This window comes from Rhinolophus sinicus, chromosome X (genome assembly GCF_036562045.2).
Source record: "Rhinolophus sinicus isolate RSC01 chromosome X, ASM3656204v1, whole genome shotgun sequence".
In the NCBI taxonomy this organism is placed as follows: domain Eukaryota; kingdom Metazoa; phylum Chordata; class Mammalia; order Chiroptera; family Rhinolophidae; genus Rhinolophus; species Rhinolophus sinicus.
In genome coordinates this window covers 43,219,887-43,237,097 of record NC_133768.1, presented here as the reverse complement: position 1 = coordinate 43,237,097, position 17,211 = coordinate 43,219,887, and the positions used below count along the sequence as shown (strand labels likewise).

Genomic DNA, 17,211 nt, shown 5'->3' with positions numbered 1-17,211 from the left:
TGGGTTTTCTTGGGTATCACATGAACAATAATGATGCTGAGGTCATGGAATATACAGAAAACGTAAGCAAGATCAGAGCTACAAAACCATGGTGAATAGGTGGCTGTGATTGAAGGACTTTCAATCCATCACTCATTGTCACGGTCATTCAGAAGTGGTCTGCATGTGCCTGTTGGTTGCCATTGACTGCGTTTATGTTTGATCCTCAGTGCCTTTGCGTGTTATTTGGGCTTTTGAAGTAAATAAAAATGGCTTCTATTTAATTCTACAGAAGTTATTCATTCCATCATTAGTTATGTCAAGTACTGAGAAGAAAAAATGTTGACAGTACACAAATAAATATCTAGCAGCTAGTTAAAAGTTATTTTCTCATATCACGCAACACTTAAAAGTTCAGTTCACTAAAATAATTTTTATGAAAGTAATTTAAATTTTCAATTATCTCACTTTTTCTGGAAAAATAAGTTTTCGATTTTTTAAAATTGATTACACTGCTATTATTATCCAGTTATATAAATTGTCAGTTATATAAAAATCATGTAATTTGATACATTACAATGTAAATAAATTAAATGTTGCTCAGCAAATAGTTATAAAGTTAACTGCCAGCAGCGTTTTTAATTTTCTAATTTTTAACTTAAACATTTTATTTATTCATTATTAACCCTTATTGAATTTTAAAATGTTTTTATGTGTAAAGCACAAATGTAGTTATTAAATAGATATACTGTACAGTATATCTGTGGTATTGAAATTTCATGGGGAGTCAGCAATTAGGAAAAAAAAATCTCTGAAAAGGCTTAGTGGGTGCTAAGGAAAAATATGTGGAGAAACTGCTCTAGGGGCTCTTCCCACTCCTAGCCAAGAGGAAGATACATAATACCTTCTAGAATTACTTGGAATTTAATTAATGATACATTGAAGGAAATACTGAAAATTGTGGGGTTCATTCATTTCAGTAATGGTCCTACAAGGTGATAAAGGCAGCAAATCATGAACTGGAATCAGTTCCCATTTCCCCTGCCACTTCCTCTCCCTGGCTCTGGCCACTCCCAACTTGCCTGGAACCAGACTTGATCTCTTACTCCCTACCTCACACACCCTCCCTCAGTCCTTACACTTGGGAAGTAAGGAAAAGCAAATCCCTTGTCCTGTCAAATTCTAGGCCTTATAAGAAGGGAGAAAAGGTGAGGAGCCCTGCACACACAGTAGTCTGTGACTATGACTCACCCTTATCTCTACCATTCACTTTGAATGCAATTTTTATTGGAATCACAGTCCCTAAGTTCCTTGCCACACTCCGCATCATCCTCCATCTGTTCCATTTTCAGATGGGCATCACTTCGGAATCTGAAAGGGCCCTGGACATGGTATCCACCCACTAGAGTCCTTCCTAGGCCTAAGCTGCCTCTTACCTTGTCTACCTCTCCCAGGTACCACCCAGCCTGAAATCATGGCCTATAGAATCAATGCAAGAGCCTCTGCATCCAGTGAAGAACACCTCAACAGCAAAAGCAGGTCTCAATTCATGGCTACAACCAAGGAGCTGCTTTGCTCTGGGTGGAGCCGGGTTTTGTTGTTTTAAAGCCTGTTCCCTTAGCAATAAACATTGTTCCATTATCTCTTGTAGTCTACAGGAGGGAAGAGGCAGCCATTACTAGGGTCTCATTGTCCACAGAACAGTCTCTATGATTAGGGGTCTGGTAATGCAGGAATTAGTTGGTAAGGGCTGTCTGAAAAGTCAAGAGAAATAGTCCCCAAACAGGGCAAAGGTGGATCTGATTGCCTGAGGGCCCTGTGCCTCAGTAGACCATGTAGCTGGGGGGACACCTTCAACCACATATGAATGACTCATAGCCTTGCTCATAGCACTCCTCTACCCCAACTCCTGCCACCAACCCAGGTGATTTTGCAGTCCATGTGGCTAACCCAACCAACATCCTGGCTTCCCAGGCCACTGACCCATCTCCAGGAACCATCACCTTCTCTGTCCACTCTTTACAGGTTACCATCACTGAGAGCCCACTCTGCTGTCTTCTTAAATACAATCATTCCACTGACTAGTCCCCCAGTTCATCCTTTTCATTCTCATTACCCCTTGCCAGACACCTAGAACACTGCCAGACATGTATCAGGCACTTGGTATGTTCACTTAACATTTTACCCTATTCACGCCCTTCACTGAGACCCCTGTACTGTATCGCAGTCTGTCATACAATCTCATCTTCCTCCCCAAGCCTGCCTGGGTCCCATGTTCGATGTATTCCACTACTCTGTATACCTGCTATGTATCAAGTACTGTGGACACAGTAATGAAGTTATACCTCTCTCACACTCATTGCCCTCGGTCTTGTCTTTATTCCAGAAGCAAAACCTTGGAATAAACTAATACTTATCTCAATTCCTACAAGACCAGTGAGCACCTTGCCATGGGGGAGGGGGTCTCCCAACAATCATGGGTTCCATTCTCTAGCAGCCTTCTCACTGCCCGACATCCTTCCAGTCCCCTCTCCAAGTCCTTTCTGGGCAGTTCTTTCTTCCGGGCCTTCCCCTCCCACCTCCTCAAGGACTAAGCTATGTTGAGTTCATCTTCAACATGTCCCTCTCTATTGGCTCCTGCCTGCTCAAGTCTCTCTCCCCTTTCCCAAGAAAATCCTCACTTGTTCCTCTATCTCCTTTCAGCTACCTACCTGTGTCTCCTTCACGTGTCATCCAAGTTTCTCAAGAGTCTATATTTGATGTCCAGTCTCTTCTACCTCTGCTTTCTGCTCCAGACTTGCCCACCTCAGGTCTCTTCTTCAAAGTGTCTTCTGTGCGTACAAACCCAATGACTCCCCACCTCACTACAATCCTGCCTGACCTGTAGGCTAAAGATGAGGCCCAACCTATCCCAGAGAGGCATGTTAATCTCCTTCCAACAAATGTCACCTCAAACTAAGCAGAGATAAAGATGGAAACTTTCCCAATTCATTTTTAATTGTAATACCAAAATGTGACAGCACACACACACACACACACACACACACACACACACACAAAGTAATAAACTCAGAAATGGCAAATAGATTTAATGTAGGGTGTCAACTTCAATTGATTGATAGTGGCTGCCTAGAGTGATGTGTTGAGTAGGTTTCTGAGGATGCACCCTGGCTTGAAGAGAAAGACTGCTGAGATTAGCAGTATCTGAAAACACAAGTAATGGAAATTAAAAAGTCAATTGACATCCACCAAACAGGAAGGAATAAATTGTCAAAAGCTGTGTTTTCCCACGCTCTCTGTATGGTCCTCCAATCTTGGCCTTCCTATAATTACCCAGCTTCTCATCCCATCCCAAGGAGTCCCACCTGCCCCACCAAATCTAAGTAGATACCTGAAATCTCACTTGTAGGAGAAACCACAGGCACCAGAGTTGCCACTGTTGCTGGCACCAGCTCCACTGAGGCCAGCGAAGAGCCCAAATGTGAGAGAAGCGGTCAGGCTGGCACTGGCACCGAAGCCAGCACTGGCACCAGTACTGGCACCGCCACTCTCTTGGGCTTTGGCTTTGGCTTCAGCTCCTGCCTGGATCCGGGCTTTGGCCCAGGGTCCAATATCAGCTTCGTCCCAGTTACAGGGCCCAGCAGCATTCTCAGAGCCAAGCCCAATGCCCATTCGAGCTCTAATCTCAGCCCTCGCCTTGGCTTCAGCTGCAGCCTCAGCTGCAGCCTTCATATCTGCTTCCATCGCCTCTCGGTACTGAGCTGCCCATTCCTTGGGATCCTTCTTTTGTACCTGAAGCAGAAGTAACAACCATCAGAAGGATCAGAATCTGAGAATTGAGCACCTCATATATTCTAGGTGACATGCTACATGCTGTATACAACAGGAATACAATAAATACTTCTAGTAATTATGCACCAATATTCCATCCCTGAGCTGACATTTACTAGCTCCATTACCTTAGACATGTCACCTAACAACCTTTGAGCCCGGGTTTTCTTATTTTCAGTAGGGCAACATGTTGGTTGTAAGGATTAAATGATTCAGCTGAAGTGTTTGGCACATTAATAGAGACTTCAGAATGTTCATATATGAGTTGCAGGCAGCTCTGCACACAGCCTGCCCCAGCCAGGGTCACCCCATGCTCTTGATATGCCAAGCTTGGACAGATCTCCAATTACCTTGCAGGCAAACTTGAGGACTTTCATCTTGCTGGTCTCATAGTAGGAGCGCAGACCCCAGAAGAACTCATACTCCGGGGGATTGCTATTAGGGACTCTGGCATAGTCCAGGTACCTTGAAAAGAGAGTTAAAAGACTTTACGTCTAAGACCACCCATGGCCCACTCATGCATGGACTGCATAGGCTCTTGGTGGCAACCTTCCCCAACAAATACTGCAGCTTGTCTTCTAATATTGAGCCCTGTCCCATTGGTCCTGCCAGCAGTCATGTAGATGTGCAGGGGGGACACATGTAGGGTGTTTGTTCATAGGAAGGCCACAAGTTTTGTGCCCCTTGTCACAATGACCCCGGATTCCTGTCGGGTGTGTTGTAAACAGAGGAGCCATTTCTTCAGGCCCCCTGCTCTGAGCACACCCCACCACAGGGTCTCGTCCGTGGTCAGGCTGAGCCCTGGGACAGTCCACCATAGAAAACGACTGTGAAGGGAAGAAACAGCCCAAGAGCAGCAGCGTGCTCCGTGTACACTCCTGACCGTGTGTGTGCTCACAGGTGCTAGTGCACCTGCTTGAGTGCGCACATGTTCTCCGAGGACCGAGAACAGGGTGCGCCCTGGCCAGAAAGTCAGGAGGGCTGGGCTTCAGGCCCAAATGCGCCCCTTAGTAGCCGGGGCCATGCTCAGACTTCCACTCTCTGAGCCCCAGGTCTAGCGACTGAAAATGGAGATGGAATGACAGCACCTATACTTCAGGGTACTTATGAAAATGAAATGAGATGTACATGTCAAGTCCCTAGCATGGTACCTGACTGCCTAAAGCTACCATTCGATGGCATTTTTTATTTGAAATTAATTTCTACGAAGCCCTGGTTGGCATAGTAAAAAGCAGCAAGGCACTGGGCCTGAATCTAAAAACAAATCTTCTATTTGTTTCCTGTATAACCATAAGCAAATGGCTATGAGCCTCAGTTTTCCTCACATGTACAATGCTGGTGATGATAATCCCTCCCCTGTAGAATTGTACTGAAGGTATATCTAAGAGTACATGTAATAGGTCAGGAAATGTGTGCTCTTGTTCCCTGTCACCATCTCAAAAATAAGCTACCACCTGCATATACACACATAAGCACACATGCATGCGTATAACTTTATCACTCAGTTCTAAAACGCAAAATGCATGGATCATACTAACACCACACAGATACTTACTTCTGCTTCACAAACTCATCAGTAATGAGCTTCTTCACATCCCCAAAAAGTGAGTGATGGATCCTGATAGCAGAGAAAAAAGAAATACATACATACATACGTACAGGCAATCAGGGTTGTGACACTTCCCAGATGTGTACAGAGGCATTTCCAACATGGAAAAGAGGTACAAAAGGGAAGCTCCATAGAAGCCCAAGAGACAGTGAAACAGGGAGCAGAGAGAGTTGAGGACCATTTCCCCATCCACCCAGGTCAGAGCCCTAGGCCCTCTACCCAGTCCAGCATCCCCGCCCACTCCACCAGACCACCAGGCTGATACAATCCTGGGACCATCCTCTCTTGCCAAAGGACAACATGGACAGCAAGTGCTGAGATAGACCAATCATACCCAGGGCGCAAACCCAACTTGCGCAGCACCTCCCAGATGACAGCTGCAAGGGGAGGCAAGAGACAGGGCAGAAAATGAACACATGGAATTCCGACTGTGGCCACCCATTCAGCTGCACGCACAGCCACTCACCCTCACTGGACCGATTTCCATTCATGAAGATGATGCTGAGAAGCACCATGAGGAGACCCAACTTTGGAGAGTCCTTGGTCCTAGGGGAATAATAGGACAGAGAGGTTCATGTCCAGCAGCCATCTGCAAAAATCACACCATCCAGCTCACCAGGCTAGCCTCTCCCAGATTCCTCAGATATGGGAGAGTTCTGCCCAGTCTATGCTTCAACCTCTATGTGACCCTGGGCAAGGCACTTATAGACTCTTGAGCCTCCTTTCATATTCAATAAAATGGGAAAACCACATCCTCCCCTCCCCAGGTTACTGAGAGGATGGAAGAAATCCTGTCAACCTGGTAGGACCCAAGCACTCAGTCAATGTGAGTCCCTTCTTTCTCTCCCGGGCCCCTCAACCCTAAGAGAATCTTAGGTACAGCCCCATGGATGCTCCTGCCCTTCAAGTATCATGATCCAGCCACACCAGGAAGCCCTCCTGTGAGAACCACTCTACCAAGGCCAGTAGGAAGAGACAAGCAATGACAGGTCTGCTTTCCTGTGAAGCTTCCAGAGAAACAGACGACCTGACAGTAGGAATGCCCTGCCCCAGGCTTCCACACCCTTCAATCATAATCAGGCACCACTATTGTGTGCAGAGCTCCAACAACATGCGGGAGCTGAAACAGGGTCTTTTTAGGCCACCTTTCCTGACTCTCTAAGGAGATGTGGGAACAAAAGCAGAAGCCTCCCTCCCACCCCAGCCCTTTACCAGCTTACGTTCCCAGTATGCCTGCATCAGTGGGTTCCAAGGTGCTGAGAAGAATGTACAAGTGGTCATTCTTATCAATTTCCTTCAGTTGGATCCCAAATACCTGTGGATAGGAAAAAAAGCTTGCAAGATCACAAAATTCAGCCCACTGAGTATCCCACAGCTTCCTGTGTACCTAGTGTGTGTGTTTGTGTGTGTGCGTGTGTGTGAAATCAGTGAGATAATGCAAATAAAGCACTTAGCTAAGTGACCAACACACAGCAAACAGGCAACAAATGTGCTATTATTATCAACATCATCCTTCTGATTAGTCGGAATCTACGGAGACAGAATGGGGAATGGAAGGGACAGGTGAGCATCTGAAATACATTATAGGACATATCCAGCAGCAAACAGAAGCTGGGACTAAGTTGGGTGGCTTGAGTCCTAGCTGTGCTGTTACCACTGACTTGCTGTGTGACCCCAGGCTAGTGTATATACCTCCCTAGGCCACTGTCTGCCCATCAGCACAGTGATGGGTCTGGGTTAGCGAGTCTCTGTGATCCCCCTCCCCGAGAAGGGCCATGTGCACCTTTGTGTGATTCAAGGCTTCCCCATTTTGTCCATCCCCCAGGGCTGCCCCTTCACCTTCTCCAAGGAGTAGCCTGCTCGTTCAATGATTTCAGGGTACACATCAGTGTATTCTTTGATGATGTCCTTCAGCATGTCTGCAAGGGGAGAGTATTGCGAGCACCTGGGCTGAAATGAAGCCAGGTGACCCCCATACCCAAACTATAGGCCCTTTGCCAACCCTGTTGTGGGTGACATAAACAGGTTCTAACCTAATGAAGAGATGCTAGCACTGCCAAATTAGAACTTTGGGAAAACAGAGGTAGGAGCACGAGAGCAACGAATGCCCCCAGCATGCGGGGAAGAGGGTGCTGGAGGGCAGAGCTGGGGGGAGGGAGGGTTAACAGGAGACTACCTGAGCGCTTGATGGGAATCTTCGTCTGGTCTTTAACCAACAAGTACTTCACCAAATCATTTGCCTGAAACCGGAGGAAAAGATGGAAAGATCAAAATATGTTTGCAGAAGATTTGAAAGGATGGTGGAGAAGAGGGCAAACAAGGCAGTGGATAAGGCATAGTGTAGAGGACAGGGTTCTTACCCTCCCTTGCAAAAGAGCCACATCTCGAGGTGGTGATGCTTCGGGCTCTTGGGATGACTGGAGCTTGGCAGCTCTGCGGCGAGCCTTGCCCCTACGGGCCTTAGGTGACCTCAGGGAGAGCAAAGCTCTACGGGCCCAAGCAGCCAACCGAGTCCTTGATGCCCTGCGGGCCCAAAAGGCTATGGGGCCCCTTGAAGCCCTGCGGGCCATTGAGGCCATTAAGGCCTTTGAGACCCTTCGGCCACCTGTTGTTCCAGAAGCCTGACTCTGATCACTGCTGCCATCCTCTTCCCCATTCAGATGCTTCACCTACATCGAAAGAGAGGATTACAACATTGTCAGACAAAGTAGATGGTCCTTTTTCCTCATCCTGTATCTTCCAAAAGCCCCCTCTAATCCCACTCCTGTAGTAACCTGACTCACTAGACATTGGCCATGCTGAATCTTGGGTTTGTCTTTCACTGGCACCCAATCAGGAGTTTCATCTGTGAACCAGGCCAGGAGCAACCAGGCCAAAGGTGGGGTCTGAGGCATCTCCTCTTCCTATGTCCACTACTTGCTCTGTTTGAACCACCATGGATAAGTCATTCTACCTCTCTGGGACTCAGCTTCCTTCTCTATAAAACTGGATTACTTTCAGGATTTAAGAGATAAACCTGTGTGAATGTGCTTAGCTCAAAGCCCAACACAAGGTAGCTACTATGTAAAAATAAATTGTGTTACATTCAGATTGCAGCTATGTGTATTCCTGTCTCATCTCCCCACCAATCCGAGAACTCTCTGAAGACAGGAATTGCATCACACTCCTTTTAGTGTCCCCCATAGCCTTGGGGAACTTTCTAAATGTTTGCAGAACAAATAAACCAACTGAAAGAAGAATGGAAAGACTAGGGCAGTGACTGCAACAGTCTTACCTTTCGGGCTTTCTTGGCCTTGACCTTGGGCCGAGTATCCTGATTCTCCTGAGCCTCCTGAGCCTGCGCAGTTGCACCCTCAGGCTCCGGTTCATCTTCTGGAGCCTGAGAGGCAGCAGCCTCAGTCTCCAGGGCCTTTGTATTGACCTTTGTATCAGCCACACAGCTGACCTTTTTGGTCTTGGTGGCAGGCATTGTCACAGCCTGAGGGTCAGCATTCTGCATCTTGGTGTCAGCTGCTGGACTCTTCTTTTCAGCTGCCAGAACCTGGGTATCTGTCAGCTTAGTAGTAGATGAGACCTGAGTGGCAGCTGCCTCCTGAGCCTCTGGGGACTTTGAGACCTCTGTGGCCTTTGAGACCCCTGCAGCATTGGAGACCTTCACAGCCTCTGAGACCTCTGGTGTCTTTGAAGCCTTTGGTGTCTCTGAGACCTCCAAGTTCTGGGTCACTGTCAATAGGGTTTGCATCTTCAAGTCACTGTCTTTTTCTGAAGCTTCAGTCTGAAAGACAAAGCAGGGAAGCTTGTGGAACTTCTCCCCATCCCCAACTAGGCAAATGGCTCCAAAATTCCAGGCCTTCACTTCTCTGATCTATACTAACTCCTACTTGCAGCGTGCTCTGACCACCTCAGCCCAACAAGGCTTTCCCTTCCTCTGAGCAGGAACTGATGGCAGAAGAGGGGTGGGCCTGCCCGCCCTCCCTCCTCCTCCCTCCCTCTTTAGTTCCTTCCTCCCTCCCTCTACTGGGGTGGAAGGCACCCAGGCAAGGAAGTGGGTGGAGAAGGACAAGGACAGGAGGGTGTTGCCAAAGGGCTTAGGACAACAGGGGCTGGAGAGGAAAAGCAGGTAGGGAGAGGGCAGAAGGAGGCCTTACCTGAAAGTGGGTTGGACCTGTACCACTCTCACTTGTGTCAGACATGTCTCAAGTTGGCCTGGCAAGAGCTGAGTCTGAAGGAGAGAAGTCCTGGGTCAAGGGGAGAGCCCACTAAACGTCCTATCTCCTGTTCTGCCTGGAGGCTGATCCTCACCTTTCCTAGGGCTGTAATCCCCACCCCAGAGACTCCGTTCTCAGATTCAGTAGAAATCCACAACGTCCAGGTCTCAATTCTCTGCAGCCCCACCCTCCCCTTCTCCAGGAAGATGTGCCAGCGCGGCAGCTCTGAGGACCCCGCCCCTTTTCCCAGTGCACCCCCCCACCCGGCCACAGATCGACAGTGCGCATGCGCGTTCGCTGCAGGCCCCATCTCAACCCCGCCCGCTTTCCCAGCACAAGCCTTTTCTTTGATGTCCACCGTGCACATGCGCATTCGGCAGCTGGCCCGTCTCAGAGCGGGCCCTTCACTACACGCTTTTCTAGCGATCCATAGTACGCATGCGCAATAGTCACGGGCTTAGTCCTGCACCCTCTAGCCAGCACACGCCCCTCTTCAGGTCCGCAGTAGCATTAGGTCCCGCCCCCTCCCCAGCAAGCCTCCCTTTCAAATTGTTAGTGTCCGGTGGTCGCGGCCCCTCCCCTTCTCACACCCACCCCAAGTCCACAGTACCACCCGATCCCGCCCTTTTTCATAACACGCCCCCCTCCAAACAGGGGCAAAGCGCATCTTGGTTCTGCCCCATCCCTAATACACCCCCTCCTCAAATCAGTACTGAGTTAGTGATTCCATCTTGGGTCCAGCCAAACTGGGTCCAATCCCCACCCTTCCCAGCCGGATGGATCCGGTAAGATCCGGTCCTTAGGGCAGGTTTTCTCTAGATCCCAGAGGGTGGGGCCGACCCCTACCGGGCTCTAATCCAGAGCTGGGCCCAGCTGCTGCTCACCTCGTCCTACAATTCCCGAGTGCGACCACTCTCTCCGAGCCCCTCCGAAACTCGGAGACTGCCCTCCCCTCTCCAGGCCGGAAGTGGTCCCGCCCCTTTCCGCCTCCCTAGGGGGCCTCCGTCTCAGCCAGTCTGCCCTTCCCCCCGCTCCCTTTTCTTCATTCCTTATACCCCCCTCCGTATTCTCTCTGCCTTGCTTCCTGCTCCTATTTCCCCATCGCATTTCCTATTTACCCCAAAGAATTCCCTGTTCCCCCTCCTTGCATCCTCCTCCGTGTTACCTATGCACCCTTCCCCCAGTATTCCTTAACCCTTCTCTGCATCCCATATTTTCTTCTCTGGATTTTCACTTCTCCTCAGTATTCCCCTTCCCCCTTATATTCCCCATCCACCACCCAACATCCCCGGTTTCCCGTTTTTCTCCCCCTTCTCTTCCACTAGTCTCTGCTTCCCAGTCCGTACAGCCTACTACTCTCTGTCCTCCTGATTGCCTACATCCCACGCCAGGTCACCCCACCCCCAGATGCAGTGGTGCAGTAAGAATTGCCCACCTGCCTGGCTGCAGGTTCGAGGGAGCTGGAACCACTGTCTGACTGCCAGGAAACCCCAATCTCAGCGTTCCTCACCTTGTCCGCGAGCGACTCTGGGATGCGTCTCTCCCCTCTCAGTCCCTCTCGAAGTCAAAGCTTCCAGCACTAAAGCTGCAGCCAGCCCAGCCCAGCCCAGCCCCTTTCCGCAGCCCCCTGCCACCCCCCCTTCTCCTTCCTCGGGGGTGGGGCAATGAGGCCCCGCTCCGGGCTGTCTGACGCCAAAGCCCATGTTTATGCCACTGTACCAGGCTCGGTCTGAAGCCCTTCCAACCAAAACTAGACCCTCAAAGCTATTCATTCATTCAATTTATTTATTTTCATATCTTTATTCTTATTACAAAGATAATGTGTTGTAGTTGTGGAAATTCAAATAATGCAGAAATATGTAACATACCAATGAAAGGCCACCCTTATCTCATCCCCCAGATATAACCACTATTAACATTTTGATATACATTCCTCCAGATTTTTTTTATATTCATATACCTATTATTTGAGTTTTCTGCCCACAAATGGTACACTATACTTACTGTTCTGTAACCTGTTTTTTTTTCCAGTCATATATTCTAAGCAGCTTTCCATAGTGCACATTTTTCTTGATATCTGCATAATCTTTTCCTGTATAGATTTCCCATAATTTATTTCACCAGTCCAGGATACATGGACATTTAGATTATTTCCTTTTTTTTTTTTACTATTACAAACAATGTTACAAGGAACATCCTTGCAGTATCTCTATTGGGTTGTTGTTGTTATTGATGGTATTCTTTGCTGACTCAAATGCTACAAAAAAGTCTTCCATTTTGATACAAAATTTGTCAGCTTACTGTCAGAAGGTACATGGAATAACATTCCCACTAACAACGGTTCTCATATGTTTGTGTCACATATGTGACAAACTTTTTTTATGTTAATTAAGATAACTTTTGCTGTACAAAAGGTTTTAATTATTATGTAGTGAAATGTATCATGTTTTGCTTTATCACAACTGGATTCTGCTTCATGCTTAGAGATGCTTTCCACAATCCTATATTATAACAATTCCAGTTTTTTTCCAAGCACTTTTATGGCTTTATTATTTACATTTAAATGTTTGATCATTCCAAAATTTGTTTTGCATAAGGACTCAGCATAATTATTTTCCAAAATCATAGTCTCTTATCCCTACACCATGTGCAAATTAATCCATCTTCCCCCCACTGATTTGAAATGGCACCTTCACCATATAATAAATCCACATAAGTAATTGTGTCTATTCAAGAGAACAAAATACGATGCATAAATAATGAAAAGTAGACAAAATTATCATTAATTACAGAACATATGAATGCAACCCAAGAGCATCAACTAAAAAGTTATTTGAAACCATAATAAAATTTAGCACAGTGGTCAGTTACAGAAATAATATTCAATACTTTTCCTACATCCAAAAGTAACCCAAATGGTCATAAGTCTGCTTTATGTGGTCACCTTTTCCTTTACAAAGCAAATAAAATATCGTGAATCCCTATGTTCTGTGGATAATTCAACATACATACAACTCTTCCCAGATATTCAAAATGGGCTTCTATTCTCCTGACTCCTCTCTTTCTCTGAATTGTTGCTTCCTCCAAGTTTGTGATACCGGCTCACCACTTTCTTACCTTTTAGGTTCTCTCCCAATCTGCATGGCTTTATTTCACAGTAGACACAGTCCCTCCTTTTCTTCCAGTTCTAGTGCCCCAAATTTTCCATTCCTTCCAAATCATGGCAAGCCTTGAATGCCAAGATAAGGACTTTGATCTTGATCCTGAGAACACTGAGAGGTATTGAAGGGTTCTAGGCTTGAATACGACATAAATTATATTTTAGAAAGAGCACCCTAGCTGCCTAATCCATAAGTAGTATGGATTAGATGTCTCACTGGAAAGATGGAGAGTTGTCATCCAGATAAGCAATAATTGTGGTTTGGCCTAGAGTGGTAGCAGTGGGGGTGGTGACAAGTGATGGAATTCAGAAGATATTGTAGAAAAAAAAAGCAACAAGACTTAATGAATAATTGAATGTGGAGAAACGGGTGAGGAAAGTGTCAAAGGAAACTCTGGGGGATCTGATTTGAGAGATCAAATGTGTGTATGGTAACCCCTTTTACTGATATATGGAATACTAATGTTGGGGAACTGGCCATTGATTTTGAGGTATCTGTGGGAAATTCAAGTGGAAATGTCTCACAGGCAGTTGACTATATATGCCTGAAGTTCAGTAAAGAGGTCTGGGTTGAGGTTATACATCTAGGAGTCATCAGTATATGAATGGTTTTAGTCTATATGAAAGGGCAAGGGTACCTGGGAAGAATGTGTAGCCTTAGAAGAGATGGCACCCCAGCCGTTGTGGAAGGCAGTGTGGAGGATCCTCAAAAAATTACGAATAGAATTGCCATATAACCCAGCAATCCCTCTCCTGGGTATCTACCCAAAAAATCTGAAAACATTTATCCATAAAGACACGTGTGCTCCAATGTTCAATGCAGCTTTGTTTACGGTGGCCAAGACATGGAAACAACCAAAATGTCCTTCGATAGATGAATGGATAAAGAAGTTGTGGTATATATACACAATGGAATACTATTCGGCGGTAAGAAAAGGTGATATGTTCAACATGGATGGATCTTGAGAGTACAATGCTAAGGGAAATAAATCAGAAAAAGCAGAGAACCATATGATTTCACTAATATGTGGTATATAAACCAAAAACAACAAAAGAACAAGACAAACAAATGAGAAACAAAAACTCATAGACACAGACAACAATTTAATGGTTACCAGAAGGTAAGGGGGAAGGGGGATGGGAGATGAGGGTAAAGGGGATCAAATATATGGTGATGGAAGGAGAACTGACTCTGGGTGGTGAACACACAATGGGATTTATAGATGATGTAATACAGAATTGTACACCTGAAATCTATGTAACTTTACTAACAATTGTCACCCCAATAAATAAATAAAAAAAGAAGAGATGGCACCCAGGGAAGAGCCCTGGTGACCAGCAGCAACTACAGCATAGGTGAAGGAAAAGGAGCCCATGAAAGAAATGGATAAATAGTGACCGGAGAGGAAGGGAGAAAAGCAGGAGAACGTAGTGTCACAAAACTAAGGGAAGAGAATGTTTCAAAAGGAGGGAGGGGTGAATAGTGTTGAATGCTACCAATAGGTCAAGAAAAGGTCTGGAAAAAATGTCTAGGCATTTTAACAATCAAATGGTAGTCTGGTCTCTGGTGACCTAGGAGGGAATAATTTCAGTACAGAGATTTGTAGCAGATTGCTCATTGCTTACCCCAATATCCATTCTCCTCTTCTTCCTTAGTAATAGAACATCTGATTTTTAGGGGGACACATAGCCTCCTGGAATAAAGGCCATAAGGACAAGGGTAACACCCTAAGAATAGTGGAGCAGTAAACTAAAAAGAAACTGGATATCTAACAATTTCATAGTGCCGCCTTACCACCTTTGGACTGCCTACGTCTGGATTTCTTTTAGATGAGGTAAATACATGTATGTCTTATTTAAGCCACTGTTATTTTGGAGTCTATGCTACGCAATAGTTTCCTGGTTGCAGCGGGTTCAGATGTGAGGTGAGGTATCATGACAATGTGTATAGACTACTCTTTTAAGAAATGCCTGAGCCTGATTTCAAGGCTCTCCCAAAATCTACCTCTGACCACTTGCTATTTTTCTGACCACTGCCTATATTCTAATCAATCAAAAAAACTTCACTATTATCAGATGTGCCCTGCCTTCTCTTGCTTAGGAGCCTTTGCTCATATGATTTCTTCCACATGGAACATCCTCTGTTACATCTAACCTCTGTTTCAACCTCCAACATTTTTAATTCCACAACCATTTAAGTCCTGGTTGTGGCCTTTGGGACCCTGGGGTAACTTTAAAGGAATACAGAGTCAGAACATTAGGAAATACTGGATTCAAGGGACTCGGGCAAAATCTCAGTCCAAGTCCATTAGAGAGACATTCCCAAAGATTTTCAAAGCCTGTCTTCCCTAGTTCCCTCTCAATGCCACTACCTTCATAACACAAGAGGATAACCATGCTTATCGTATGACCTGGGGATCACAGGACAGGAAGAAACCTTATCAGGAGAGAAAAGACAACTTCGTTCACAATCTTCACCCTTTGACCAGAGAAATTTCTTCCCACCTTCTCCTGGGTGGGAAGAATCCTTTGATCTTCAGCATCTACTCATAAACTCTGAAGAACCTAAGTCACTGAGTCCCAGACTGGTTTTCAGTGTCCATGGATCAGCAGGCAAATATCTGAGGTCATGTAGATCCTACATATCCACTAAGGGAAGAGATGAAAAGCTGAATTATCACCAGGAAGTTCTGTTCAACAGATAAGGAGAGACAGGCTGAAGATTGCTGAGTGCAGGGTGTCAGGGGGTGAAACTGCCTAATACTGGTGCACTCAAGATTTCAGACCCCTGACGCTTAAATGGGAAGCCCAGAATATCCTCACCATCCCTAAATTATACAAAATCAATATCTCTGAATTTTGGAAAAGAGGTAAGGCTGGGAACAGATGGCAAAGGTTTCCTTCCAAGGTTACCTACCACTTCTTTCATCATCTAAATCATACAGTACCACATAGCAATCAACTTAAAGTGGGACATCAGACGTTCCTGTGGCTCACATTTCCTCAGCCATTCCTACCATTGGGAAAGGCCTACTAACCATCCCTTCTCCTGGGCCCCATTCTCCATCACTGTTGGGTCCTTTCTACTCCCCAACATACAGAGGGTCCAATCCCCCTTCCTTTCCATCCATTTCCAGGATCCTCTGTCCTCTCTTTGAGCTGCTGGTAGAATCTCATTTTTTTTTCTTCCTTTTGTGTGCAGGACAACTTAATTCATTTTGTATCACTCTAAGCCCTGAGCGCTATCTTTCCACAACAAAAATGACTACATTTTGTTAAACCAAAGGCCAGTTTCCCATAGATCAGGAGACTGGCTACCCACTTTTGGACTAATACTCCTTCTACCCTGTTCTTTGGACATTGAGTTCTTCTTCAGCACACACATATGAGGCAGGTTCAGGCCACTCAATGGACATTGAACACCAACTATGTATCGGGAACCTCTACAAAGGTGGTCCTTGCTCTTGAGGGGCTTACATTCCTACTGTATGAACATTAGCCTCACTTTACAGAGGACAGAATTGGGGGTGAGGGAGGTAACTTGCCCATAGCAAAGCTACTAGTGAATGGCAGAGAGAAGACTTGAACCCTGGTCAGTGTGATGCCGTATAACAGAGCCTTCACCACTATGCTTTACTACCTCTAATGTTTTCAGTCCCAGAATATCCTTTCCAACCCTCTTCATAAACATATATAAGATGCATTACAGTATGAATTTATTCTGTGGAGGCAAGTCTAACTGGATACCCAGACACCCATTTTGATACTGTCATAAAGTGTCATAAGATATATAATTATTTTGTTGTGAGATAAACATAATTTTTTAGAATTTTATCTTTATTAAAGTAATGCATGTACATGGCAACAAATCAAACAGGGTAGAAAAGCCTATGATAAAAACCAGTAGTCCCCTGCCTTGACCCTCTGCTTCTCCCTCCCACTCGCTCAAAGCAACCTTTTAACAGTTTTTTGTTTTAGCTGTGCTGGTTGTTCTCTTCACAACTCTAAATAACATGTATATGCTCTGTTTCTTGGTTTATAAAATTTAGACTATATCCTATTGACTCCCCAGTATGTCAATGAGAGTTTTGTTTATGTACACCACCTTACTTTTTCCTTTACTCCCCTGCTATGTTTAACATTGATATTTCTTTTTTGTTCCTGGTTCATTTTGTAACTTGAAAAAAAATATATTCAGACCTCCATTCTTTATTCCATCCATTTTTGACAGATAACTTCGACTGCTCACTTTTTAGGACAAGGATATCAGGCCACTACCCTCCCCCTGCTCATTCAATGACCAACATTGTCAGTTTCATCTTTTCTTTATATTGTCCAGATGATTAACATTTACTTTCTGTTCTGTAGCCACAATCAGGTCCTCCTTGCTTTGTCCTCGGGTTGACTCTAAAACCTGAAAATCA

At 45.6% G+C, this 17,211-nt stretch overlaps 1 protein-coding gene and 1 non-coding gene across 6 annotated transcripts; both read right to left on the bottom strand.

The window, feature by feature from the left end:
* Nucleotides 1–3,053: 3,053 nt before the first annotated feature.
* LOC109434125 (melanoma-associated antigen D2) lies at nucleotides 3,054–11,293 on the bottom strand. Of its 5 annotated transcripts, none has more exons than XM_019710848.2 (13): nucleotides 11,138–11,293; nucleotides 9,568–9,641; nucleotides 8,694–9,194; nucleotides 7,780–8,088; nucleotides 7,596–7,659; nucleotides 7,259–7,338; nucleotides 6,640–6,734; nucleotides 5,886–5,965; nucleotides 5,754–5,796; nucleotides 5,366–5,428; nucleotides 4,161–4,275; nucleotides 3,371–3,771; nucleotides 3,054–3,183 (listed from the first exon to the last, which is right to left on the bottom strand). In XM_019710848.2, exons 2-12 carry the CDS (start codon nucleotides 9,610–9,612, stop codon nucleotides 3,379–3,381), a joined length of 1,788 nt encoding a protein of 595 aa, XP_019566407.2. In that variant the 5' UTR covers nucleotides 9,613–9,641; nucleotides 11,138–11,293; the 3' UTR covers nucleotides 3,054–3,183; nucleotides 3,371–3,378. The 5 variants fall into 5 exon arrangements, with proteins under 5 accessions (XP_019566407.2, XP_019566410.2, XP_019566408.2 ...); XM_019710851.2 differs by having other exon boundaries at nucleotides 11,063–11,252; XM_019710849.2 differs by lacking the exon at nucleotides 11,138–11,293 and adding an exon at nucleotides 10,512–10,615.
* Nucleotides 4,449–4,578, bottom strand: LOC141569793 (small nucleolar RNA SNORA11). Its single transcript, XR_012493588.1, has one exon. It is a non-coding gene; the product is annotated as a small nucleolar RNA SNORA11 (small nucleolar RNA).
* Nucleotides 11,294–17,211: the final 5,918 nt, after the last annotated feature.

Excerpts from the sequence above, each read along its gene's own strand:
- LOC109434125 (XM_019710848.2), bottom strand. The coding sequence starts at position 9,612 with ATGTCTGACACAAGTGAGAGTGGTACAGGTCCAACCCACTTTCAG. Across the intron at positions 7,660-7,779 it reads TGGCTCTTTTGCAAGGGAGG|GCAAATGATTTGGTGAAGTA; the intron begins GTAAGAACCCTG and ends CTCCGGTTTCAG. Across the intron at positions 5,966-6,639 it reads GATGCAGGCATACTGGGAAC|GACCAAGGACTCTCCAAAGT; the intron begins GTAAGCTGGTAA and ends TTATTCCCCTAG.